Consider the following 27,961-nt stretch of genomic DNA (forward strand, 5'->3'; position numbering starts at 1 on the left):
CGACTGCCCTCTCTGAAGTTATAACACGGGAAGCCGGAAAAATTCCCCGAGTTCCCACCGGCTGCAGTCGTGTCATAAATTCAGAATACTTATTGGACAAGGGGATGCGTTGTTCAAAATTCCCGATTCCGAGTTTCTGCAGATCGCTCTCTCAGAATTCCCGTGTCTTTTGAATGCTGCCATCGAAACAGGAATTTCTCGTCGATTCGAGCCATACAGGTTAATAAATTACTCTTGTTTTCGTCTTCCGCGTGCTACTCCCCCCTCCCCCATTCTTATTATTTTTTGCTGTACGATTGATCCGAGTCATGCGTGTTGTTTGTGATTCATTAACAACCTACTGTTATTTCGTTTCATGACATTCAGATCTCCTGTATTCGACCATGTTGTTCATTAGATAGTTTTGAAGTTGGGGCTCAATAAGGAATATCTTTGAAACCACTCTGTATTGCTCCCTCTCAATTAAGATGATTGGTTTTTTATTTTGCTTGGCGGAAGGGTTTAGTTTGAGTTGCACTCGGACTAGAGTTAAGTAAGGTCCTTTTCAGGATGGAACTCTTCGCTGTCTAGGTTGATAATGTCCTCAATTTTTTGGTTATTCGAAATTTCTGAAACTTCGTAGTCTTTCTTTTGTCTACCTCATCTTCTACAGAGAAAATTTTAATTTCTAAAGAGTATAATTTATACAGTCCTCATTTTTTGTCTTTCTGTTATCTTATGATGACACGGGAAATGGGCTCTTCCTGGAGTCGTAATTCTTTTGGGAAGTTTTTAATCGACAACATGAGATTTTTAAGACTTGTTACTACTGCACCCTGATTTCGCTTCTTATTTTGCTTCTGCTTGCTCTAAAGGCAACGTTTTCATTTTTTTCTAATGTTGTTGATGCTATTACTTATGGTAATAATAAAAAATAGTAAAAATGATATTTCTAATGTTGTTGATGCTATTACTTATGGTAATAATAAAAAATAGTAAAAATGATATTTCTAATGTTGTTGATGCTATTATTTATGGTAATATTAATAAATTAGTAAAAGTTATAGTTATAAATAGCAATTATTATTATGTTACTATTTTTTATTTTTTTGAGAATCAATTATTTTTGGAGACTGATTCTTTTGAAACACATATCAACTCTTATTTTTTAATCATTTCTGTCAATATCTGTCTATCTAAACATAATGCACAAACCTGAGCCCTATGTATCTATTTTCTAGTATTTAGGATTTGACTATACAAGATACAATGGCAACGGCGACCATGGCTACTGCAGCTGGTGCTGCTGCTCTTCTCTACTATACATTGAACCGAAAATTACTGTCTACACTTACACAAGATGGAGGAGAAGTTGGTGATGAATCACTTCCTATATCATCTCAATCAAGAAGGATTTTTGTTACTCGTGGGCCCACCCAAGCTCCTGCAACATGGTTAGAGACAATTTCAACCTTGTCAGAGACATTGAGATTTACTTACTCTGAGACCCTGGGGAAATGGCCAATTGGAGATCTTGCTTTTGGCATCAACTTTCTTCTCAAGAGGCAGGTAGGTTTGTTCACAATGTATTTATTTATTTTTTTGAGTAAGTTTTGTTCACAGTGTATTGTTACCTGTGATGGTTATTATTCAATTCTCACTGGGTGTATGTAACTTCTTCTAGTATTATTTCACCTTAGTTTCTGTTAAGAAGACCTTGCTCCTATAAGCAGTCTATTGAGAATCAAATAAGTCCATTTTCAGTATTTTCCTCTCAATTCATCATAAATGATCAATAAAATCTGTACCTCAAAAGCTGCAATGCTTCTGCAGAGTACAAGTACGTTATCTCATATGTAGCAAAGGGGAGTGAAATCTTTGATATGATTTCCCAGAGACTCTGATTTTAAATTAATGTATTATAAGAATGAGCCTAAAATTTTCAAACTGCAGAAGGATGCCTGTGCAGACTAAAGACTGACCCTAACCATGGTTTGATTAGGAAGCATCATGTTAGAATAGTCCCCTCATTTTGTCTTTTGTTCTTTTTCTTATTCTTCTTTTTAAAACCAAAAAAAAAAAGAAAGAGTTGCTGCAAATTTTCTGACTATTCTATCCAGACAAGTAATCTGGTTGGACATCTTAATTGTCATCTCAAATGCCTTTACATCCTGCCCTTCCTTTTTATGCATTTGGATGTTTCTGAGTGGCAATCTTTATTCAGTTAGCCGGAATATCATTATGAAAATGGACCCAAGATGGGATTTATCTGTAGGTATGAAGGTGAGGAGATGGTGAGTACATCATCTGAATTGTTCCTGTTCAGTTGTGGCATAAAACAATTGTCTTTGCACGTAATGTTTATATTTATATGATTTACTTGAAGCTATCACGTCTAGAAGGCTGCAAACTTTCTTCTCTACAGTGCTTAGCTTTATGGAAAATTAAATTTTAGGTCTTAATACTTTTTCCTTTGCAGATAATGTCCATTTATATTATGTTCTGTATGAGGCACTGTAATTTTCTCAGCATTATTTCTCAGAAGCTGACCTTGATTATCTCTCTTCCCAGGGTAATCTTCGTGTTGCCAGTATATATGCCGGTGAAGAAAGTGTACAGCTTAAAGGAGCTGAAATTATTGGTGAGCTAAAACATCTCTTGGCCTTGTTGACTCTTTGCTGGCATTTCTCCAAGAAACCATTTCCATTGTTTTTGGAAGAAACTGGTTACTCTGAAGAAGATGTCCTTCTTCAGGAACCTAAAGCTGGAGTAAGTAATGTCATCTTAATGTATTTGTGTGACTTCCAGTTTTGCTTCAAGAATTTAAGATGGCATTACATTGACTTTGACTTTTATTATTACACCATATTTTTCATTGCAGATCTTGAAACCAGCTTTCACAATTTTGATCGACAGAAAATTGAAGTCATTTCTTCTGTTAATTCGTGGAACTCACAGTATCAGAGACACCTTGACAGCTGCAACTGGTGCAGTTGTACCATTCCATCACACAGTTGTACATGAAGGTGGAGTCAGCAATTTAGTTCTAGGCTATGCACACTGTGGAATGGTTGCAGCAGCTCGTTGGATTGCAAAACATGCTACTCCTCATCTTATTGAGGCACTTTGTGAATATACAGATTACAAAATTAAGGTTAATTTCATCCTCAGATTATTTTTATTTTTATTCTTTTTTCTATGGCATTCTTAGATCTATATGGAGACAGTCATACATGTGTTTGAAGTTTTATTCGTGTCTGGCTCGAAGCCTTTGAGATCAATATACTTGAGTTTGGCAGCCTGAGCTAATGTTGTGAGAATGGACTGGGCTGCCAAGGATGTATCTTGGCCTGAATCTTTTCCAGATTGTACAACCTTGAGACCTGTTTTTCTTGGTAAATTGCTTGTGTAGTTTGATTAAACTGGTTGGAGTAAACCAGTCTTCTTTAATCTGGTTGATCTGCTTATACATCACTTGTTTTCTTCTGAACTTTTAAGTTTTAAATCGAAAAGTTACCTTGTTAGTGCACAAGGAAATTTGAGAGATAGTGTGGATTCTCTCAAAAAAGTACTTAAAATGTGTTATCACAAATGGGAAGTTTAGGTGGAGTTATGCTTTCTATGTGAATTACGCTTTCTATGAACAAAAAGAGAGAGTGAAAGTCTATATTCAATATTTTTTTTTTTTTTGAGAAAAATGTGTAAATGTATTACTAAGAAGAGAAGATACAAGACATTGTTAGCTAGAAAGGCTTTCCTCAACAACAAGATTTTGGAGGGAAACGCCCTTTTTCGCTAGAGCGTTTGCTAAATGATTTGCCGATCTTGGAACATGATTCCACTTACACTGTAATTCATAAATTAACTTACAAACTTCATCAAATAACTCCCAATGACGCCAAGGAGGTTTGGAAAGCTTCGTGCACCAGCTGATAATGACTTTAGAATCACCCTCAACTAAGAGAACACCCTCCTTTTTTTGCTTGAATAGTTTCAGCCCGCTGTACAGCCCATGTAGCTCAGCACTTGTAGAATCAGAAATACCAATTGGGCCCGCATATGTGAAAAGATGGTCTGCATTTTCATCATGAATTACTCCACCATATCCAGCCGGTCCTGGACATCCTAGAGCACTTCCATCAAAATTTAATTTAAAGTGGCCAGCAGGGGGTTTAGTGCATTCAACCATTTTTGGATTTTTTGCCGGAGATGACATTTCTGCAATAGTTTGCCAGTTTCCACGCAAGTTTGCCCCTTGTAAATTGCAGAATTCCTTTCGTAAGAGAACCCAAGAGGATACTTGCCCAACAATTCGGTCACACAGAATTTTCCAAGGGAGAGACTTCTGATTAAATTTTCTATTGTTCCTTTCTTTCCATAAATTTCACGCCATGTGCCCAACACAACAAGATATTAATATTTTCCCCAATTTAGGGAGACGAGCGCTGACCAAAATGAGGATTGTGTTATGTAAGTTTTGCAATGGGCAATATAGAATTCCTATTTTGTTCATCAGTTCGGTCCAGATCAAATGTGCATATTCACAATGCAAAAGGGTGTGATATGCGGTTTCAGGAGACGTATTGCAGAACGGGCACAAAAGATTTGAAACATTAGTCTCTCATCTTTGTAAAGCGTTTGAAGTTAGCATTTTCTTACGACAGATAGTCCAGATAAAGAACTTTACGCTCGGAGGAATATGCAAGGACCATGCAAAGGCTGCTGGATGTGTTGCTTGGGATGTCTGGCAGGAGATCATATGGTGATATGCAGAAGCAATAGAAAACATTCCTTGCTTGTTCGGTGTCCAAATGAGTGTATTGGATGAACTTTTTATTTTTACTGCTGAGAGCTTTTTGACCAAGTCAGTTGCTTCCAGAGCTTCGCCGTCATTCAACGCTCCCCTGAGATGTAAGTTCCAATCGCCCGAGGCCTGCTTATGATCTGAAACCATCGTATTATGAGTTCTTGACAGTTGATGAATACGTTCATGGCTATCTTTGAAGCAGCTTGAGCCAAGCCACCAGTCCGTCCAAAACAATGTTTTCCTGCCGCAACCGATATAGCATTTGACCGCGGACTTGAAGATAGGAAGGAGTTGGGCTATTTTCTTCCATATGGGAGATAACTTGTAAAGTCTCCCCCCATCCATCCACCACCCATGGTCTTTCCTAGATTTAATTTTTACCATTTCGCGCCATAACAAATTGGCTTGCATGTTGTATTTCCATATCCACTTCAAGAGCAAGGCCTTGTTCGTTGTAGCAATGTCCCGAATCCCGAGCCCCCCATAATAATAGGTTTACAAACATCACCCCATTTTACCAGATTATACTTTTTTTCCCCATTTGGCCCATCCCATAAGAATTTTCTTTTTAAAAGCTCTATTCTATCCCGAATAGGGCAGGACAATGGTATAAGGATAAAAAGTAAGACGGAATAATACCATGTAGGCAGGACTTGATAAGAATCAACTTACCAGCTTTGGATTAATATTTCCCTTTCCAAGATGCAAGACACTTTTCGAGACGTTCAAGAACTGGGAACCAGGCGTTCTTTGTAGGCAATAGCGGAGTCAAAGGTAGGCCCAGATAAGTGCTCGGAAGAGACGCAACCTTACACCCCAAATAACTCGCCATCAAATTTAGAAAAGAAGATTCAATATTAAATCCGAAGATTGAAGTTTTCGCCCAACTTACCTTTTGACCAGTGGTTAATTCAAAAATGTTCAACACTGCTTTCATGTGGGAAACTTGTCTCATGGACCCTTCTCCAAAAAGTATTGTATCATCAGCATACTGTAAAATATGAATGTTTTGGTTCGGATCTTCAGAGATAGGATTTAACCAACCCGAACGTTTTAAAAAATGGAGCATTGAGACAAGGTACTCACCAATGAGAGTAAATATGAATGGAGATAATGGGTCTCCTTGTCTAATCCCCCTTGAAGCTTTGAAATAGCCATGTGGTTTTCCATTTACAAGGATGGAATAAGAAGGAGAAGAAATACAACTCCTCATCCAAAATTTCCACCTTGTGCCAAAACCCATTCGGTCAAAAAGATAATCAACAAGTTTCCAGTCAACCCGGTCAAAAGCTTTCTCAAAATCAATTTTCAGAACAAACCTTGGCAGGGATGATTTTTTGAAAAATCAAGGAGTTCAATAGCAGTCAGAGAAGAGTCCAGGATATTCCTATCTCGGATAAAAGCACTTTGACAAGGATTAATTACCTTGGAAGGGATGGCTTTGAGCCGATTTGCCAAGAGACGCCCAATGATTTTATATGAACTGGAGGTGAGGCTAATGGGACGAAAGTCTTGGGGTAACTCAGTGTTTGACTCTTTTGGAACAAGAGCGATAAAAGACGCACCGATTCCACTATGAGTTATTCCCACTTGGTGAAAATTGTGAATGAAAGCGTTGATATCATTTTTTAACAGGTCCCAAAAAACAATGGTAAAACTCACCATTAAAGCCATCTGGTCCCGGGGCTTTTTATCTTTAGGCAAGCCGAGGACAGCCCGTTCAATTTTTTCTGATGAGAAAGGCTTTTCCAGTTCTACAACATTGTTGGAAGAGATACACTAGAATTCGAGTTGCTGGAGTTTCGGTCTTCTGAAACAATCTTTTGAGTACAGTTTTGTGAAGTAAATTCGAGCTGCTGGAGTTTCGGTCTTCTGAAACAATCTTTTGAGTACAGTTTTGTGAAGTACTTCACCAAAAGGTTAGAAATGGAGACACTATCCGTTATCACTTGGTCTCCATGACAAAGAGAAGTGATACGATTAGTCCTCCTCCTGGCCGAAGCGATGGAATGGAAAAACTTTGTGTTTCCATCAACTTCGGCTTTCCATCGAAATCTGGAACGTTGTTTCCAACGAAGATACTTTGAGCAAAGAAAACTCAAATATTCTAAATTTAAATGATTTCTAACAAGTAAATCAGAAGGAGAGATTGACCTTTTTTTTTTTTTTGAAATGATGCTGAATTTTATTATGAGAGCTCAAACGAGTTGATTACACGAGGGGAAGCCTTCCCAAACAATGAGAGATTGCTGGGAGGTTCCAAATTTTGCCAATTTATCAGCCAAAGAATTGGCTGATCTAGGAACGAGGTTCCAATTACAATAAATGGATGACACAATGTCAGCAATACAATCAATGATTGACTAGTGGCGCCAATGAGGGGAACTTTCTTTTGAACACCAGCTGATGACAGTCTTTGAATTGCCTTCAATAATCAGCTTGCCATGGAGCCGCTCTTTAAAAATTTGGAGGCCGAACAGAAGAGCACTCACTTCAACAGTATTTGAATCAACGATACCCACCGACCCTGCATAGGATAAAATAGGGTCTCCATTGCTATCTCTGAAAACACCACCAACTCCAGCCGGCCTAGGACAGCCTAAAGCAATGCCATCAAAATTGAGTTTGATGCAGTCGTAAGGGGGAAGATCCCAAGTGGCCATAACCGGATTCCTACTAGGGCCTGCCATGTGCGCTATCAAACCCCAATTTTCTCGAAGGGAGATGCTCTATAGAGAAGCAAACTCCTTCCTAGAATGTAGCCAACTCGAAATAAGGCCCACTGCCTGAGACGCTATATTATCCGGGTTGCTAGCCTTGGAATTGAATCTCCGGTTGTTTCACTCTAGCCATATACACCATGGGACATGCGCTAGACATGCCAAAAGAATTATCTTGCCCAGCTTAGGAAGGCGCATCCCCATAACCATCTCAAAGGTGCCAACAAGGTCCTGATGTAGCCCCATTTGGAGACTAATCTTCTAAAATATCTCCGTCCAGACTTGCCATGTAAAGTTGCAATGTAAGTGAACATGCTGGACTATCTCATTGCACACACCACGAAGGGGACAAGTGCGATCGGGGGCGGTGTAACCTCTTTTATGGAGGTTGTCAGAGGTGAGAATTTGTTCCCTGATGGCCGTCCACACGAAGAATTTGATTTTATTAGGCGTTGAGAGCTTCCATGTCAGGTTTGCCTTGTGCTCATGCATGCTGTAATCTTGTTTTCTAATGTGGGAGTAGGCGGATGCAACTGTGAATCGGCCATTAATGTTGGGCTTCCATATTAGTTTATCAATTGCATGCTCACGAATAGTAGTGCTGCTGAGCCTTGAGAGGAGAGAGCAAAAAGCAGTAGTTTTCTCGTCATTTAATCCCCGGCGAAATGTAAGACTCCATGAGCGATCTCTCCAAGAATCCACCACTGAGCAAGAGAGATCTCTCGCCACCCTTGAGAGCCCCGGGAAATCCTCAGAGAGGGGTCGGGGGCCACACCATTCATTTGACCAAAAGAGGAGGGTCCTTCCATTTCCTGTGTGAAAGGAAGTTGCATCTCTAAATATTGGGAGGAGCTTTTGAATTGATTTCCATATCGGGGATAGGAGCCGAGTAGCGCCATCCTCCCTCCACCAGGCACGGAAAGGTTGAAGATAGAACCTGACCATATTACCCCATAGGTTGTTATGCTTGATGTTGAAGTTCCAGATCCATTTGAGCAAAAGGGTATTGTTCATCTCCTTCGTAGGCCGTATGCCTAAACCACCCCGATTTTGGGGCATGCAAATATCCTTCCAACTCACCAAATGGTATCTGAAGGTGTCCTCTGATCCTCTCCAGAGAAAGCGTTGACGGATGACATCAATCCTGTTGCAAACTGAGGTTGGACAGTGCATGAATGATAATAAATAGTTTGGCAGTCCTGCCAAACAAGACTTGAGAAGAGTGAGCCGCCCAGTTGTAGATAAAAGCTTGCCCCTCCAAGTAGCTAGTCTCTTCTCAAATTTCTCAATAAGTGAGGACCACATTGTCGCCGAAGGCCGATAGTCAAAAAGTGGTAGTCCAAGATATGTAGCTGGCAAATTTCCCACTGAGCACCCCAAATATTCAGCCATTCCCTGAAGCACAGGAGAGTCAATATGATAGCCAAGGAGGGTGGTTTTCTTCTAGTTAATGCTCTGCCCAGAAGCCAATTCAAATAGTCCCAATACAACACGCATTTTTCGAATCTGATCCATTGTACCAACCCCAAAGCAAATTGTATCGTCTGCAAACTGAAGGATTGACACATCAAAGGCTGCACAGTCCGTTGTGGGGAGGATCCAACTCAGATTTTTGGCCGAATAGATCAAAGATGATAGGTATTCCGCTACCACATTGAAGAGTAGTGCGAACGACACCCTCCCCCTGAATGGGAGAGGTGGACCCATTAGCTAAAGTGACTCGACAATATGAATGAGATGGACTAATGGATTGAAATAGAGAAGGCATACCTGACATATGTATAGAGGCTCCTGAATCAATGATCCAAGAGGGGGAATGAGACACATTTAGTGCATTCATACCTGTACTAGCTATCGTGGCACTCGCTGAGGAAGAAGGAGGAGTCTCGGTAGTCTGAGAAGTAGTAGATGAAGCAGTCAGTTGACCCAGTCGCTGTAATAACTGCTGAATTTCCTCATACGATCCAGTGTGTGAGGAGGTGTCGTTATCTATGACTATAGAATTGGCCCAGGTAGGTTTACCAAATTTGTCCCAGCATTTCTCAGAAATATGATTAGTCCTACCACAATAAACACATTTTCGATCCCCCCGACCATTTTGACCACGACCATGGGTTGTATAAGAGCGACCTCTACCTCTATTATTACCACCATGAAACTGACCGCCGGGCTTACCAGTAGAAGATTGAAGGTTAAGAGCAGCTGCTTCTGAGAGCGCTCCACTTGACTCATCCTTATTTTCAACTGCACTTTCTGCTCGAAGAACTCTGTTAAAAGCTTGCTCAAGAGTGGTCACATCCTCATTAATCAACAATTGGGCTCTAATAGCATCATACTCATGCCCCAAACCATCCAAAAACCGGGCTAGTTGAATCTGATTTTCTTTCTTATGGATGTCTTCAACATTCGTAGTAAAAGGATGTAATGTACTAATCTCCTGTAGTACTTCCCTCATCTCAGTGAAATAATCTGTCACTGATCTACCTCCACGCTTCATATTAAAGAACTTCACATATAACTCATAGATCCTTGATAAATTACTTTCTTGAGACAAAATGGAAGCCAATGTAGTCCACATTGCCTTAGCAGTATTGCAACTCAAAATCTGATTACTAAATCTAGATTCCATACTATTTACCAACCAGGTCATTACGAAATTATCTTCTACCACCCAATCTTCAGTAATAGGTACTGGGGGATCATCATTTATATATTTTGCCATTCTTCTGGCCCTCAAATATATCAAAACTGATCTAGACCAGTTTACATAATTCGATCCATTCAACCGGATCGTAGTTATCTGAATAGACTGAGAGAATTTCACATCTGAGTTCTCAGCAGTCCTTTGGACAGCAACCTGTGTGCTGGAATCAGCTATTAAATATCACCAAACACCACACTTCAGTACACTAGAGCGTCAATTAATCAAAGGGAAACACTTTCCCCAAATTTCAATATTTGCGTAGTCAAGTGGGCCCCACACCAAATTTAATTAGGGCAATACAACATCCAATTCATTCAATTTAGAACCAATAGTGATCAATTCCAGCAATTGAGACCATTCATCAATAAAAGAATGACCTAATTGCAAGAAATCAAGATGGTGTAGGCTATATGGATGATGACGCAAGCATTAGGTTGACGACGCAGGCAGATTTGAGAAATTTCCTCAAATTGGGATCATTAAACACTTCTAAATCCCAACATTCAGTTAAATAGAAGCAGTAATCATTAGCCAATAGGCTAAGATAGGCACAAAAAGGAAAAAAACGAAAACTTTACCCTACCAGTCCAGAAATGTGGGAAAAACCTTCAAGGATATTGCTAAAAATGGAGAGAAGATCCACAAAATCCAAAGAAACTTGCCCAAGACTTGCGTTATTGCCCTGATACCATGAAAATTAGGTGATTTGGGGAGAAAATAGAAGAGAAAATGAATTTCTGGAAGAGAGGCAGCTTTGCTGCCTTGGAATCCGAGCCAGAAAGGCCCTTCTTGCTTCTTTATAATCAGGGCTTAAGTGAAAATTTACAATAAGACAAAAATGCCCCTCAATACTCAAAATTACATATCTCCTAAAATACATGTCTAAATTGAATGAAAATTTAACTAAAGATAAAATAAGACATTCTCTATCTAATAGTCATATTGTAAGAGAAAAATGTAATATTGAAAATATAAGAAATGACCAAAATACCCTTGAACTTGTATTTTAACAAGATTCTTGGAGGATAACAATAGAAGGGTGACTTATGGAAAGAAGATTCCGAATAGTAGCACGCATTCTAGGAGATCCAATCCCACGAACATTCCAAGAGAGAATAATCATTTCTTGACATTTCTGCAAACTCTTGATGTGGTCTTGCCACCCGAGAGGTTCTCATTGTAAACCACTACCATTCTTCAAGCCAGCTCAGAGATATGACTCCATGGTTCTTCATCAAACTGGTAGCGCTCATTCTGCAGAGCCAAGTGGAGTTGCCGATTTCTATCATCCAGTGGGGGGAGGCAAAGGTCCCCATGAGCCGTTTCCCCTGGCTGGCGGGGAGTAACAGGGCGCCTGGGCTGACTGGTCACAAATGAAGGTGATGATGAGGATTCATTGCCGGAAATGGGGGGGGGGGTTATAAAGGAGTGGGAGTGGGGGAATCGGGTTGCTCTAGGTATGTGAGGTGCTGGCAGCCGGCCCGAGTGGGGGAGCCACAGGGTGGGAAAGGTGGGGGCCAAATGTCAGGGGGAGAGGGGGATCCTGGTATCGATGTGATGCCAGGTAAGGGGTAGGGGTGTCAGTGCGGTGGGGGGATCTCTGTGGGGGGTCAGGTGTTGATGGAGATGGTGAGGTAGGCAATCTGGGACATAGGAGCAGAAGGCTGTCCGAGGGGTCGACGGCGGTAGGGGGGGTGGGGGCGTCAACTGACCAGGTACAAGGTCACTGCTGATGGTGCTGGGAAAGGAGATGGTCTCCCACAAGTTCTCCAAAGGAGATATCTCGCCTGAGGTGGGTTTGACCAGCACCAAGACGCAAGAAGGTCATCCTAGAGTGAATGCGGTTGGGGTTGATGAAGAGTCTGGCTCGGGCAAGTTGCTAATGATCAGCCGTGTTGCTGTCCAGTCTGACCAATGTACCAAAGCGGCTGGCAATGAGGCTGAAGATGGTGGTCTCTCAGAGTTTTGGCGGAAGGCTTGTAATTTGAACTCACTGACTGAGGCCTCGGTGATGCGCTTCAGTCACGAACCGAAGCAGTGGGGGTAGAGATTTCAATCCAAGTTGCCATCTAGCGGTCATCAGTTGAGTGGAAGGTGACTATCCACTCGCCCGGGCATAGGTATGATGCCAGAGGGCTGTAGGTCAGGTGCAGGTGGCCCTAAAACCAATCCAATATGAGCTGACCCTCAGCTGTGGCATGCTGGAGGAGAGACCAAGGCAGCTCAGAGAAGGTGATCAAAACCATGGCGAATCAATTTTGGAGGTATTGAAATGGTTTCATGATTTTGGGGGGGGGAGTTTCTGGGTTGTCGGGTTTGGGAGTAAAGGGGGGTAGTCTGTTCGAGAAGGGTATGTGCTGGTTGATGGATAACAAGTTAACTAGACATTTTGGGACAAAGAAAAAGAATCAAGGGTAAAGATGAAGGAGGCTGAACTTTGCTCACTCTACTAACAAGGAGGATACATCAATAAAGTTGACAGGCCTAAATAGTGATGACTAAAAGAAGGAAAACATACTTGACATATGCAAAGATGCACCAGAATCAATCAAATGACATGGTATGAGATGTATGGAAAGCATACATACATGAACTAGCCATAGTGGATGTGAACATTTAATCCTAAGCACCATGGATGTGGTGGATGAGGTCAATTGTGCTATCCTCTAAGCCAATTGCTAAAGTTCATCTGGGAGGACAAAGAATATTAGATATTATATGGCTCGTTGAAGTCTCATCACCTTTTGAAACACTAGAAATGGAAACCAGGTTTTCCAATACAGTTGAAAAGTAATTATTGCACCCGCAATGGACACACCTATCACTTCTAACATTATCGCAACCTTTGCTACAACTAGAATTATCTTAGCCTCAGCCCTACTACCTCCTCGATGTCCATGGGGTGCCTCTGAATGACTCGACGCGGATTGGATATTGAGGGCAACAGCTTTTGCCCCTTATATTTTCCTTGCTTCCCTATGGAGCCACAACTGTCTTGGTTGTTTTAATTTGTTGAAAGCCTTCTTCAATGAGGGTATATTATCAGAAGCAAGCAGTTGGACCCAAATCGCATCATATTTGGGACCAAATTGCTCGGCTACATGAATTTGTCCGAATTGCTTCCGTAGCTTTTTCTCATCTGTTGTTAAAGGATGGTATATGTCAATCTCGGCTAGCACACTTTGCAAGTCAGTAAAATAATCAATCACAATACTATCCCTAGTTTCAACGTAAACAACTTTTCATTGAGTTTGGTAACCCTTGACAAATTATTTTCTTAATCATAGAGATTCTCAACATCCAAATGTCCTTTGTTGTCTCACAATCCATGACTTCATAAATCAAAATTCATGCTGTTAATAAGCCTCATAATATCTTGGTTATCCTTAGCCTCCCCGTCATCCATCATGGGAGTGGGAGGGTTATCCCTAAGATACTTTTTTTATGGGGGCTTTAAGACACATTCAGACAGATTTGGACCAACTTAGAAATTTCTGCCAATTCAAGTTTTCAGTAGCAATCACAATAGTATCCTTACCTTCAGAATTTTCAGACACTTTGGCAGGAGTAATAACTTCACCAAATCAACCATAATTTACCACAAAAACGTGTCAGTCCACACACCAATCAATCTAAAACAAGTTAACACACCAACTAGCACCAAAAAATTCACCAAAAACAAAGTAAAGTGCCTCTGCAAACTAGGTGGGTCCCACAATAGATAAAGGCACCCAAATTTCAAAGCAAACCACCTCCTAAGGGTAGTAATTCAACACAACATAGCAAAAATCATCAAGAACATAAAAGATGTGAGCATCCTAGAGGATGAGCAAGCAATGGGATAGAGCAGGAGACTTGTGCTTATCAGGGTTGCAAAATCCCAAAATACAACTCTCTTGGGGCACAAATAATTCATAGAATTGCTCAGCTAGTAGTACAAGCTATCAACCCTAGGGTTATGGTACAAAAAAGAGAAGTAAAAATCCAACCTTGAACTTCAGCTGAGAATTATGAAAATCCTCTTTATTGGAGTTGTTGCAGACTTGGGTTGAGGAGAAAATATAACAGGAAACTCTTTACAACTGGATCTTAGTGCTCTGATACCATGCAAAAGTGAATCATTGAGAAGAAAAAGAGAGAAGAAAAGAAAAAAAGAACATGAGTGAGAGAGAGAGAGAGAGAGAGATTACACAGCTTCTAGCACTTGTTGAGGGTTCTGAAATTAGTCACCTGCTTCTTATTAACCCTCAACTCATAATGTGTTAAAAGTACGTAAATGCCCCTCTATATCCAACTCACCATAACTCGTTAATTACAACTCAGAATTAACTAAATATTGAACCATATGACGTGCAATCTGGCAAATTTGAACCCACTAAACTACCCTTTTTCATATAATTCATACTTATTCTATCCACTTAAATCTTTTCAGATTGTTGGTCATTCTTTGGGGGGAGGTACTGCTGCTATTCTAACGTACATGTTGCGAGAGCAACCTGAATTCTCAAATGCTACTTGTGTTACTTTTGCTCCAGGTTGGTGATTTTTGTTGTTTGTTTCTCCATGCTTTTGCTTGCTGGTTGTTTCAGCTTCAGAGCTGGAACATTTTTATATCTGACACAAATTTGGTATCACATGCAGCCGCTTGTATGACTTGGGAATTGGCAGAGTCAGGTGTTTCATTTATAACTTCAGTGATTAATGGGGCAGATTTGGTGCCAACATTTTCAGCTGCTTCGGTAGATGATCTGCGGGCTGAGGTTCATTACTTGGAATTGGTTATAATTTTTATATTTAAAAGACATTTTCTATATACTACTTTATCTTTCCAAAATTCAAAAAATACAACCGTTGCCAATATTTTTAATTTTAGATTAGTTGCCTGTTGGGGTGGGAATGAGGAGGAATTTTTTTCTGTATGAGTGAGTTTTTGTTCTATTTGATTGCATGTCATTCTTCATTTCTTTTTTATCTATTTGATTGAGTTATTGTTCGTCAATCTTCCTTAACTGTTATTGTCATCCTTGACAGGTGACAGCATCTGCATGGCTAAATGATTTGCGTAATCAGATAGAGCAAACCAGAATATTGAGCACGGTTTATCGGTCTGCGTCTGCCTTGGGATCTCGGCTTCCCTCTATAGCTAGTGCCAAAGCTAAAGTTGCTGGGGCTGGTGCAATTTTGCGACCAGTGTCCAGTGGTACGCAGGTAAACCGTCTCCTCTATGCCTAGAGCATTGACAACATTCTTTTTGCCCTTCTCCTTTTTCTTTACGATATCATTGAGAGTCAATGTTCTATTTTTTCTTAATCAAAAGCCAAAAATACTTCCATCAATTTGAAGCTGGATTCATAATAGAAAAATGGGGAACCCAGGTCTGGCTTGATTTGGGGAATTTTCTGCTTGAGCTCTGTTGCTGGCTTGCTATCTTTTGCTGCCCCCCTCAGTCTGGCTGTTGCTATTACCACCAAACTTATTGCACTGGTTCAGGGACTAGAATATTCAGACACTGTTCTCGTGGCAACCTAGTTGTGGAGGGCAACTGGCTTACTGTAATTAACTGGTGTAGCACCCATTCTCCTTTCCTTGGCACTGCATCATCTTTTCTCTGAAATTATGGACCTTATGGGATCATGTATTGTGATCAGCCAACTCTTGGGCTGACTCTCTTGCCAGAGAAGGAATGCCTCACCAATCTTCTCAGGTCTTGTACACTTCTGGGCCCTTGGCCTGTTAATCCATCTCATTTCTCACAAAAAGGTCTTATTTTTTACTGGGGTCAACTATCAACCTATAGAGGGTTAGTGAGATTGGAATTTTAAAAGTCCGTGAATTTTTTCAGTTCATCACATTTTCTGAAATAAGAATTAACTTCATGGATTTATAGAATTCCATGGACTATTATGGATTTTAAAAGTTGGTTGTTTGTGATCTTGGACTAATTGCAAGGACATCTGAAGTTAGTTGTTAGTGAGATTGATGTGTTGGATATTTAAATAATAAAAAGATTAAAGTAAATTAATTTAAATCATAACTATTTAAATGAAGAAATAAAGTACATGATAGTTTAAAATATGGATTAAATGATTACAGCATTACACAATAATTTCTGGATTAAATAACATAAGTTATAAATATGTATACTTATTATAGATGAGGTTCACTATTATATTGTTTAATTGAAATAATTCATTGATAAAATGTTAAAGTACATTGTTTATTAATTGTTTCTATAAATAACATGTCATTTTAAAAATGAAAGACATAATTATTTGCTTATATTTGCTTTAGCTAATTATTGTATTTCAGTTAAATAAATAAAATTAAAATAACTATATAATGTATGCTTGAAAGTGACATATTATAATTTCCAAAATAATTTTTAAAAATTTGGAAGGGGGAGGGGTGTTACTCCAATTGGAGGGAGATAGGAAGGGGGAAGGGGAGGCCTGGCCCTCCCTCTACTCCCTTTCCGTTAGAGGGAAGGGTGGGAGGGCAGGGGGGGTTGGTGGACTTCCCGCCTCCCTAAAATTGGAGGAGATGAAATGGGGGAATTCACTCCTGTTGCCTCTTTTTAGCAGTAAAACCACATTGGTGAAATTTTTGGTGGTAAAAAAATGGTCAGGGTGAAATCTACCTCCATTGACCTCCAACTTTTGTTAATCCAAACAATGTGTAGCGATTTCCAAATTTCAGACTTTCCACTAACTACCCTTTAATGTGGGACCCACTGTTTTCACGCCTTCAGCTTCTTAATGAGCTTGACAAATTTTTAGCTTCCAAACTGTAGATTACTTTGTTGACGTTTTGGCTTCTCTACTTAAATTTGCTTGCAAACTTCTTATTGGTTAAATTTGATGGAGTTCAAGAGCTAACCCTTTACCTTTGAGCTGCGGTGGTGTTTTCCACTCTCATGAAGGAATATTCTTCTCTTAGTCAATACTTTTTGGTTCCATTGAAGCTGACCTTGGATCCCTTCTTTGTGGTATATATATTTCAAGGAAAAGCTTATGGGACCTCTTGAAATTAGGGGGGGGGGAGGGGTTCCTTGGTTTTGACTAATTTGCACTTTACAGGCTTTTGACCATCCTTGGCACCTTTGGAGTACCTTTGCTGAAATTCAAGATGTGTTACCAAACTGTTACTGTCCTGAATTCTTCAAGAGAGAATCGGGGCTTAAGAAAATCTTGGCTTGAATTGTCGAAGGAAAAGAGAAGTTAAGTGAAGAGACAAGGAATAGAGAGGGAGATCATAGAAGAGAGGCAGAGAAGTACTCGTTGAGAAAGAGGAGAGAAAGGCTAGGCTTTGGGAGAAGAGAGACTTAGAAAAGAGAGTAGGATTTGCATGCATCCCCCTTGCCAGTACTGCACTGCTTACATAAGGATTACATATAATTCCCATTAAAGAAGATACTCTCTACTCAGAACATAGAAGAGGAATCTCGAAAACAGGAATGTTCAAAGGAGCCAACTTCTATCCTAGTCAACATCAATGTTGACCACTTCTACCCAACCAACACCTCTCTATTTTCTGTAGCTACTATTTTTACTTTACCAGAATAAACTTACACCCCTCTATTTTATCATGATACTATTTCTACTTTACCATGACCCTCTTCATTCTTCTCTTTGTACTTTTTCTACTTTGCTGTAACCCTCTTTTTACTATTTTACTGCTACATTTATCAAGTTATTATTTACTATATTACCATTAAATTATTCAAATACTAACCGTGTTACAACATGCAAGATTCTTAGTTTCATGCTCTTTTCTTTGCAAACAACCTTGTCAACATCTCGTTGAGCCGATTGGATCTCCCTCGGCCTCATTTTGTATTTTAACCTTTTTTTCTTCTAATTTTTTCTGTTGTATTTCCTTGTCTATGTTTTAATAGGATTTCTCAATTCTCTCCAAAGAAAAAAGACTTCTAAATTGTTATTATTATTTTTTTGTTAGAACTAGTTATTTTGAGTTAGTTGAATTTTTTAAGAAAGTGTGTTCCTGTAGAAAGTAGATTCTTAGAGTTTAAGCAGAGCAGTGATCTGATTGTTTTGCAATATTATTTAAGGTATAAATAGGGGAGATGAGTTTCAAAAACCTTAATTTCTTCGAAAGATTTTCTCAAGCAAATTCTTCATGGTATCAGAACATACTGTCTAGGGTATGTGGGTTGTCCTATTCAACTCACAGAGATGATGCTCATTCTTTACTCTTCAATCATTTTTGCCTTTTTTTTGTCTTCCTGTTAGATTAATAATGTCCTTGTTTACTCCTGCCCCTGTTTACAAATCTAAATAGTTCATTCATCCAAGAGATTTCCACCACCAAGCCGTGGTCTTTCTTTTTTGAATGAAGTTGTATAAGCTATTTAAAAAAGATGAAGATTACAATACCTTGCTAAACAGGGCCTACCTCCACAACAAGGTGAGGGAGTGAGACGCCTAATTTAGCCTGTGCATCAGCTAAATAATTAACTGATCTAGGAATATATTTTCATTTACACTTTAAAACAAAAGTTAAATTACATATATCATAGAACATGTTCCAATGCCGCCAGGGGGGACGTTCTTTGTGCACCAATTAATGACTATTTTCGAATCTCCTTCAATGCAAAGGGGTTTAGAAAGACGACTTTTGAAGATCCGTAATCCATTTAGTAATCCAGATAATTCAGCAGTAGTTGAATCTGAAATTCCAATAGGCCCGACAAAGGAAAAAAGAAGAGCACCATTTTTCGTCATGAACAACACCACCAAAGCCCGGTGGGCCCAGACATCCAAAAGCGCTTCCGTCAAAATTCAGTTTATAATGGCCCATTGGGGGAGGAGTCCAAATTGCCATAGTCGGGGGTTGGGGTGGATATGACATGCTAGCAATTGTTCGCCAATTTTCCCGAAAGTTAGATCCTTTTAGATTTCTGAATTCCTTGTGCAGAAGGATCCACACAGTGACTTGACCAATAATTTTTTCAACCAATGTATGTCTAGGAATAGATTTTAGATTAAATTTGTGGTTATTCCTTTCTTTCCATAATGCCCAAATGAGATGCCCAACACAGCAAGATATCAATATTTTTCCGAGCTTTGGGAGGTTGGTATTTATAACTGAGAGAATGGTAGATGAGAGGTTTTGAGAGAGACAATACTGGAGACCGATCTTGTTAAGGAGGCTGGTCCATATAAAATAGGCATAATTGCAATGTAAAAGGATATGGGTGGCATGGGTACCTCACCGGATTTCTGAAGTAATTTGGCAGAATGGGCAAAGAGGATCTGGGACATTGGTACCTCTCCGGATTGGGGAATCTGATGTAAGAATTTTGTTCCTACATGCGGACCAAATAAAAAATTTAGAACGTGGGGGAGCATGCAAGGTTCATGCAATATCAACAGGATGTTTAGTTTGTGAAATGTTGGGGCAGCTCAGGAAGTTGTAAGCAGAAGAAGTTGAGCAATTACCTTTCGTGCACGATGTTCAAATAAGAGTATTAGACACATTTTTTAGACTTGCCGAAGAGAGAGTGGTGATGAGGTCGGATGCAACCAAGGCCTCAGATCCGAAAGTGACCTTCATAGATTTAGATTCCATCCTCCAGAACCAGTTTGCTGGTCCGAGATAGATGCTTCAATATTTCTTGCCAAGTTAGAGATCATGTTGTGGCTGGTGTTCATTCTATGAGATCCGGTCCACCACTCGGTCCAAAATCGTGTTACGAAACCCGAGCCAGCTTAACATTTTACAATATTTTTGAAAGCAGGTAACAATATTACAATTTTTTTCCATAGAGAGGACAACCTATTACATCACCCACCCTCAGTCCACCAACCCACAAATTTATTTGCTTTTGCATCAACCAATTTTCTTCAAATCAATTCTAGATATAAGTTAAACTTCCAAATCCATTTAAGTAACAGAGTAGAATTTGTGGTAGCTGTATCACGGATCCTGAGTCCACCAAGAGTTTTTGATTTACATACCTCTGACCTTTTCACCAGACAATATTTCCTTTCGCCGCCAGGCAGCCCTCCAAACGCTCAATAATAGGATGCCAAGAGCTTTTGGAAGGCAACGGAGGTGACAAAGGCAGACCCATATATGTACAGGGAGGCGTAACAATTTTACATTCCAAGTAATGCACCATGGAATTTAATACATTAGGATCGATATTAAAGCCAGCAATTGAAGATTTTGTCCAACTTACAGGGAGTCCCTTTCTTCCCCTGATCTATTTCTCATAAACAACTTAAATATTGATAAAATGTTAAAGTACAAGAAATAGTGGATAAAAATATTAAGAAAAATCTGCCAATGACGCCATGGGGGGAAAGATGAGGTGGAGCACCATACGATGACAATCTTGGAGTCTCCCTCCATGATAAGGGGACCACTGAAGCAGTTCTGAAAAATTCGCAAGCCGTGAAGGAGACCGTAGAGCTCAGCAGTGGTCGAGTCAGCAATTCCGAGAGGGCCAGAGGAAGAGAGGATGGCAGTGCCCCCTGATAAAAAATCACCCTACCTAACTCTGCCAAACCCAGGATCCCAAAGGAGCTACCATCAAAGTTTAGCTTATAATATCTGGAGGGAGGAGGCTCCCAAACAGCAACTTGGAGAGGGGCAGTGGGGATAGACATCTGAGCGATAATCTTCCAATTGATGCTGATCGGGGCACAAGAGAGGCGGGCAAACTCTTTCTGGGTGCGGATCCAAATAAATATGAACCCAGTGGCAGTGAAGGAAACCTCAGCAACAAAGCGAAAAGTATAGTCAAACCGTCTGGAGTTCCTTTCCTTCCAGAGGTACCAAGGAACAAATGCAATGCAGCCAGCCAATTGGAGCTTGCCCAGGCTGGGCAGGCGGGTGTCACAAGAGAAACGACGCATGATGCTTAGGTCAAGCAGGATGCAGAAGCTCAGTCCCATGCTGTCAATCTTGTAGGTCCAGACCTTCCAGGCGAAGTCACAGTGAAGAAGGAGGTGATTCATAGTTTTAGCCACCGTCCTGCAGAAGGGGCAGAGAGGATTGGGAGTGGTGTTGCCACGCCTAATAAGGTTGTTTACAGTAAGGATCTTGTTGTGGCAGGCACTCCAAAGGAAAAACTTAACCTTGGGCGGGCCGAGAGGCGCAAGGCAAGAGCAGCTGGATGTGGGGCAGGAGGCCGGGTCCATCCCATAAGATGAAGGTAGGTCGAGGAGATCGAGAATCGCCCACTGTCATTAGGGAGCCAAATCATCCGGTCAGCCGTCTGAGGGCGAACCATAACACTACTGAGACTATCAATCAAGCCACAAACAAAAATGGTTTCCTCATTAGTAAGGCTGCGTCTAAGGCAGAGATTCCATGAGCCATTTCGCCAAGCGTTAGAGACAAATAAATCGCGGCTGGTGGTAAGCTGAAGCAGTGGTGGGTAAGACGAGGCAAGAGAGCCATCACCTGACCACCAATCCATCCAGAAATGCGGACTGGAGCCATCTCCAACAAAGAACCAAATGGCAGTGCGGGGAAAGGAGTACAAATGAAACATGGCCTTCCAAATGGGGGAGAGATAACGATAGTTGCCGTCAGTGATCCATTTGTCACCAAGACACCGAAGCTTGAAGGCAACCATTGGCTTCCACGAAGCTCCCGAGGAAGAGTTGAACTTCCGAAACCACTTGAGCAATAGAGCATGTTCCATGTCCATGGTGTGCTTGATCCTGAGCCCACCCAAAGATTTTGGCTTACACACTTCATCCCAACTGACAAGGTGATAGTGAAACTCATTTCCAGTGCCACGCCACAGAAAACGTCTCTTGATCATGTCAATGCGCCAACTAATAGAGGCGGGGCAAGCCAGGAAAGAGAGGAAGTAGTTGGGAATACCCGTGAGGCATGACTTTAAGAGGATCAATCTACCACTACCCTTCCAAGAGAAGAGGCATCACTCAAGTTGCTCAATCACAGGAGCCCAAAGACCCATCCGGGGTCTACAATCAATAAGAGGAAGACCCAGGTAGTATGTGGGAGTAATCGCAATGGGACATCCTAGAGTCTCTGCCATAATCTGAAGCAAGGGGATATCGATGTGATAACCCATGATGGTTGGCTTTCCCCAGTTAACTTTTTGACTAGAAGTGATCTCAAAAAGGCCAAGAAGGGCCTTAATGTTGCGAACCTGGTCAAGTGTGCCGACGTAAAAGCAAATGGTGTCATCTGCAAACTGGAGTAGGGGGATGTCAAAGCAACTCTGTTTGGAGACGACCTCTAACTAACCAATGCTGCGGGCATAGTAGAGCATAGAGGATAAGTACTCAACAATGATGTTGAAGAGGAGTGGAGAGAGGGGGTCTCCTTGACGGATGCCTCAAGTGCCTTGGAAGAAGCCACTGACCGTGCCATTGAGGAGCAAGGAGTAAGAGGCTGAAGAGATACAACTGTGGATCCAAAATCTCCATTTGTCTTCGAACCCCATACGTTGCATAATGTCGTCCAACAGGGACCAACTAACTCGGTCGAAAGCCTTCTCGAGGTCCAACTTAAGGACAAACCGTGGCCGGCCCATCTTGGCAAAATGATCCATAATTTCATGCGTGGCCATAGCTGAGTCAAATATATCTCGGCCTTTGATAAAAGCACTCTGGCCCCGGTGGATGATGGTATGTAGAACAACCTTGAGACAATGAGCCAGGATGCAGATGATGATCTTTTAGGGACTTGAAACGAGACTGATCGACTGATAATCTTGAGGGCGCTCTACACTAGTTTTCTTGGGGACTAGAGCAATAAGAGAAACACCCACGCTCTTAAAGGTGATTCCACGATTATAGAAGCTTCGGACCATGGAAATGATGTCTGACCTCACAGCGGGCTAGCAAGCCTTGTAGAATTCCCCGTTGAATCTGTCAGGCCCCGGGGCCTTATCTCGAGGGAGTCCTAGTACAACATCCCCAACCTCCAAGGCAGAGAAAGGAAGCTCAATGAAACTCGCCAGAATTGGGGAAATCGCGGAGAAGTGAAGGTTGGAGAGCTTGGGCCGGTGGTGGTGCTCCTCTCTGTAAAGATCTGCAAAGAAGTTGAGAAAAACATTAGTAATGGAGGTCCTATCCAAGGTAACCTCGTTGTCAATAGACAAGGAGGTGACCCGGTTAGTCCTCCTGTGGGTTGAGGTGATGGCATGGAAGAACTTTGTGTTAGCATCCCCCTCAGCTAACCACTTGAAGCGGGCCTTTTGCTTCCATTGAACCCTTTCGGAGTGCATAATAGATTGAAAGTTGCATTGAAGAGAGATGTAGTTAGAAAACTCAGTATGAGTAAGACATCTTTGCTCCTCAACCATATCAAGAGCAACAATTTGAGACTGGATAGGATTTCTAAGAGGAGGCAGCAAGGCAACGCTCCGGGGACCATGATTTGAGCTTTACTTTGAGACGCTTCAACTTGCTGGGGAGAGACCTGCCACCATGAGGCGACGTTGCCGGCGAAGTGGTTATCCAACAGCCAAGAACTATCAAACCTGAAATGGGCAGGCCCCCATTTATCAACTTTGGTATCAATCTGAATAGGCCAGTGGTCGGAGCCAGTACGGCTCAAAACTGACCCACAGGTGTTGCTGTAAAGTCTGAGCCAGTCACCAGTGGCAAGGAACCAATCAAGCTTGGAAAGGATGGGAGGCCTCTGACCATTGGACCAAGTAAACGTCTTGCTAGAGGTTGATTTCTTTCAGCTCAAAACTGTTGATAAAGTCAGCAAATTTGCCTCATGGTTGAGGTAGTCCGGGAGGTAGGGGGAGACTTCTCATTACAAAAACGGGTTGCATTGAAATCTCTGGCAAGGAGCCAAGGAATGGGCCAAAGAGGCAGAAGGCCAGAAATGTCATCCCAAAAAGAGCGATGATCCCGGTACCTGGTAGGGCCATAAATTCCGAGAAGCTCCCAAGAGAAACCAGTGCATCTGTCACGTAACTTAACTCCAATAGAGAAAGAACCAGTTATGTGATCTAAGACTTCAACTGCAGAGGAGTTCCCGGGGAGAAAGAGGCCATTGGAAAACCCAGTAGCATTGATGGCAAGCCATTCCAAATTATTACAACCCCAGAGGTCATGCATAATGGAGTTGAAAGGGTCTGACATTTAGATTCTTGGAGGATTACAATAGATGGGTTACTTCTGGAAAGAAAATTTCGTACAGTAACACGCATTCTGGAGGATCCAATCCCACGAACATTCCAAGAAAGAATTAACCATTTCTTGACTTCTTTGCAAACTCTTGATGTGGTCTTGCCACCTGAAATGTTATCATTGTAAACCAATCCCATTCTTCGAGCCAACTCGGAGATACGACCCCAAGTTTCATCATCAAACTGGTGGCGCTCATTCTGCAAAGCCAAGTCGAGTTGCCGGTTTCTGTCATCTGGCGGGGGAAAACAAAGGTCTCCATGAATCATTTCCCTTGACTTGGGGGGGGGGGGGGGGGGGGGTGGGCTAGAAGTGCGGCAACAACGCTGGTAGGTCACCTGGGCTGATTGGTCCCAGACGAGGAAGATGAGGACTCACACCGCTCTCCCAGAGTTCAGGCGGAAGGCCTGTAATCTGAATCCACTAACCGAGGCCACTGATGCAAGTAGGGGCTCCAATCACGGACTGAAGCAACGGGGGTAGAAATTGCAAGCCGAGTTGCCATCCAGCGGAAGGTGACTATCCACTCGTCCGAGAAGAGAGATGATGCCAAAGGGCTGTAGTCCAGGCGTAGGTGGCATTGGAACCAGTCTGATATGAACTGGTCCTTAGCCGGTGGTGTGCTGGAGGAGACCAAGGCAGCACAGAGGAGGCAGTTAAAATCATGGCGAATCAGGTTTGGAGGGATTGAAATGGTGTCATGGTTTTGTTCCAGGGGGGAAGGGTTTGAGCTTTGTGCAGCTGGGGATGAAGGGAGGGGAGTAAGAATTGGAACTGATTTCTGGGCCTAGGGGTCTGCCAGGTCAGGAGCGGGGCATGTGGAAGCAGTTTTCTGGATTGTCGGGTTTGGGAGCAAAGGGGGCAAAGGGGGGTAGTCTGGTCGGGGAAGGTCAGTGCTGGACGGTGATGGGGGTGGAAGAAAGTGGCGGATGGCACAGGCTAGCTGACTCTAGCCAAAGCCGGAGTTGGTTGTTTCTGGGATAGTGACACGGGTCATGGTTGTGGTGCCCTTGTGCTGCAAAATTTTGCATTCAACGCGGTTCCCACAAAGGATCGTATGAAAATAATATCGCCAAGATCCGGACCAGAGTTCTTTGGTTTTGGGCGACGTGCTCATATCCTCAACAGTTGCTGCCGAGAAGGTAGTGAGGAAAGAAACATCGACCAACAGAGGAACAGTGATGAAGGCATGGCGTTCCCCTATTTTAACTGTAATACAGACATTTTTTGCACTTCGAAGGGTCACCTGAGTGATTGTGACTGCTGTAGGACCAAAAGCGAAGTGAAAAGGTGGTTCTCGAGGTCATCTTCTCTGGTTCCGGCGGTGAACAGTGGTCCAGCTGGTGGCGCCGCCATCATCACAGGTCGCATGACCACTGTTCAAGCTCTCCTCACTACTGTTGCTCTCTAAATCACCAGAGAAGTGATATTGAGAGTGTTGAATAGCATCTGGAGGCCATCGGGCGTCACCAACGGAAGTTGCAGGTCTTTGTTGTCGTAGAGGAGAGTGAGGGGGGAAAGTTTTCCCCCCCTGGATCACCGTCGGAGGTGGGGGTCCTGATCGGAAGGAGTTTCAGATCGGGAATGATGAGTATTTTTTATCTTCTGTCTCCCTGAAAAATCATGACCAGATCTGGTTCGATGAGCAGCTGGACTGCTCGTTGATTTTTCGTGAGGACTCGTCGGCCATCGTCGTGACGGTTTGTTTGCACATCGAGCTGTTGTTCCTTGAGCCCTATCGTCTTCCTGTCGAATCTCCCTCCGATTTGGTCTCTCACTTCTCTCTTCTCTCTTGTCGCGACATTCTTAGGCACACGTTAGCACTTTCGAGCTCTCGGCGCATGTTACGATGCTCTTGGCGTGTGTTTTTTTTGTCCCTCAATGCTCAAAAAGGGGTACAATGTGTAGTAGACTTTATAGCAAGCTTAAGTTGTATGCTCCAGTTTGAGGGGGGGATGGGGGAAGGAGTGTTTTCTCTGACGATGTTGTCTTGTAAAAAGCAGATTATTAGGGTTCAAGGGGAGCAGATATATGATTATAGTTATAAGGAGATAGGTTTCAATATGCAGGTATCAAAATGCTGATCTCTTCCTAGAAGATATATGATTGTAATTTTTAATATTATTTATGTTATAAATAGGGGAGATAGGTTTCAACATGTTGATCTTTTTCATTAATTTTCTCATGCAAATTCCAGATTTTGGGAATAAAGTGTTGTCCGTAATATGAGTTTTCCTGTTCTGTCACAATTCTTTTTGTTTAATTTGGTTCCTTTTAAAAATTTTCCATGACCTTATTAGATTATTGTTGTCTAGAAAAGAGTGTGGTGTAAGTATTATAATTAAGTTTTTGTTACTAAGTGTGTTGGCTGAGTTTGTCTATTACCTTCTCAACTCATTGAAGGTGAAAATGTGACATATTTATGTTCACTTGATTGAGAACAGTTTCCTATGCCTAATTTTGACCAACAAAATTTGTCTGATATCTGAAAAACGTGCAGGTCGTCATGCAGGGAGCTCGGTATGTGGCTCAGGCAGCTCTAAGTCGTCCTTCCTTCAGACTCTCCTCTTGGTCTTGCATTGGGCCTCGCAATCGCAAACACACTGACTTAACTTCAGAAAACACTGATAAACTTACTGGACCTTCTACTATGATGACTGAAGCTTCTGAGTCCTTCATGACTGAATCTACCTCCACGGGAACAGCAGGATCGCCGGTATCTACTAGGTCTGAGGGTCTTGCATGGATCTCTGAACTAGACTATTCTTCAGATAATTCAAGTCATTACCATGGTGATGCACATGAAGATGATGTTGATAGCGATGAGCTTGAGGGACTAACAAGAAACGAGGATGGCATGACTGAGTACGAACTCTGGCAGCAGCTTCGGCATGAAATATATAGCCGTTCTGAAGATGGTGTAGATAACTCGGTGCAAGAAATAAGAGAAGAGGAGGAAGAGGCCGCTGCTGAGATGGGTGGAATTACAACATCAAGTTCATTACCTGAGACAGATGAAGCTCGTCGATTTTTTCCTCCGGGTAAAATCATGCATATAGTGACCTTGGATTGTGGGGGCTCAGCTAATGATGGTAGTGAGCCTTTGGTTCGACGGGCTAATAATGATGGAGAGAGCCATCAGGAAAGGCCAAAAGTTGGAATTTTTCTAACGCCAAGGGCACTCTATGGTAAGCTGCGGCTTTCACAGACCATGATTAGTGATCATTTTATGCCGGTTTATAGAAGAGAGATTGAACAGCTAATTAGTGAACTTGAAAAAGAGGATTCTCCTGTTGGTGAATCTTCAAGCAATTTAGTGTCGTAGGGGCGACTTGTCGAAAGATGCAATTGTATAGTCTTCTGTTTTATTAACGGTGATGATGTATATCACAATGAGCAAAATGATCCAAGTATAGCAAAGGAATTTTTGATCCATACTAACTGAAACCATGGTAGGTTTGTCGTAGATATACTAAATCTATATCTTTACATGTTCGATTGTCTTTTGGATTATAGGTTTTACATGTCTCGTGTTTACCATTTAAATTTTGGTATGGACAATAAAGATTGCAGGACCAATTTGATAATTCTTTATTTTATG

At 41.7% G+C, this 27,961-nt stretch overlaps 1 protein-coding gene across 1 annotated transcript; it reads left to right on the forward strand.

Annotated features, from left to right (window-relative positions):
• Positions 1-4: 4 nt before the first annotated feature.
• LOC137956442 (uncharacterized) lies at positions 5-27,821 on the forward strand. Its single transcript, XM_068803941.1, has 8 exons — positions 5-219; positions 1,221-1,548; positions 2,551-2,748; positions 2,861-3,133; positions 14,643-14,745; positions 14,852-14,970; positions 15,242-15,418; positions 26,861-27,821. Exons 2-8 carry the CDS (start codon positions 1,249-1,251, stop codon positions 27,683-27,685), a joined length of 1,995 nt encoding a protein of 664 aa, XP_068660042.1. The 5' UTR covers positions 5-219; positions 1,221-1,248; the 3' UTR covers positions 27,686-27,821.
• The last annotated feature ends 140 nt before the right edge of the window (positions 27,822-27,961 follow it).

Source organism: Aristolochia californica, unplaced genomic scaffold (genome assembly GCF_029961685.1).
Source record: "Aristolochia californica isolate CCGP_79_NKW_82.1479 unplaced genomic scaffold, dmAriCali1.0.hap1 SCAF_2, whole genome shotgun sequence".
Classification (NCBI taxonomy): Eukaryota; Viridiplantae; Streptophyta; class Magnoliopsida; order Piperales; family Aristolochiaceae; genus Aristolochia; species Aristolochia californica.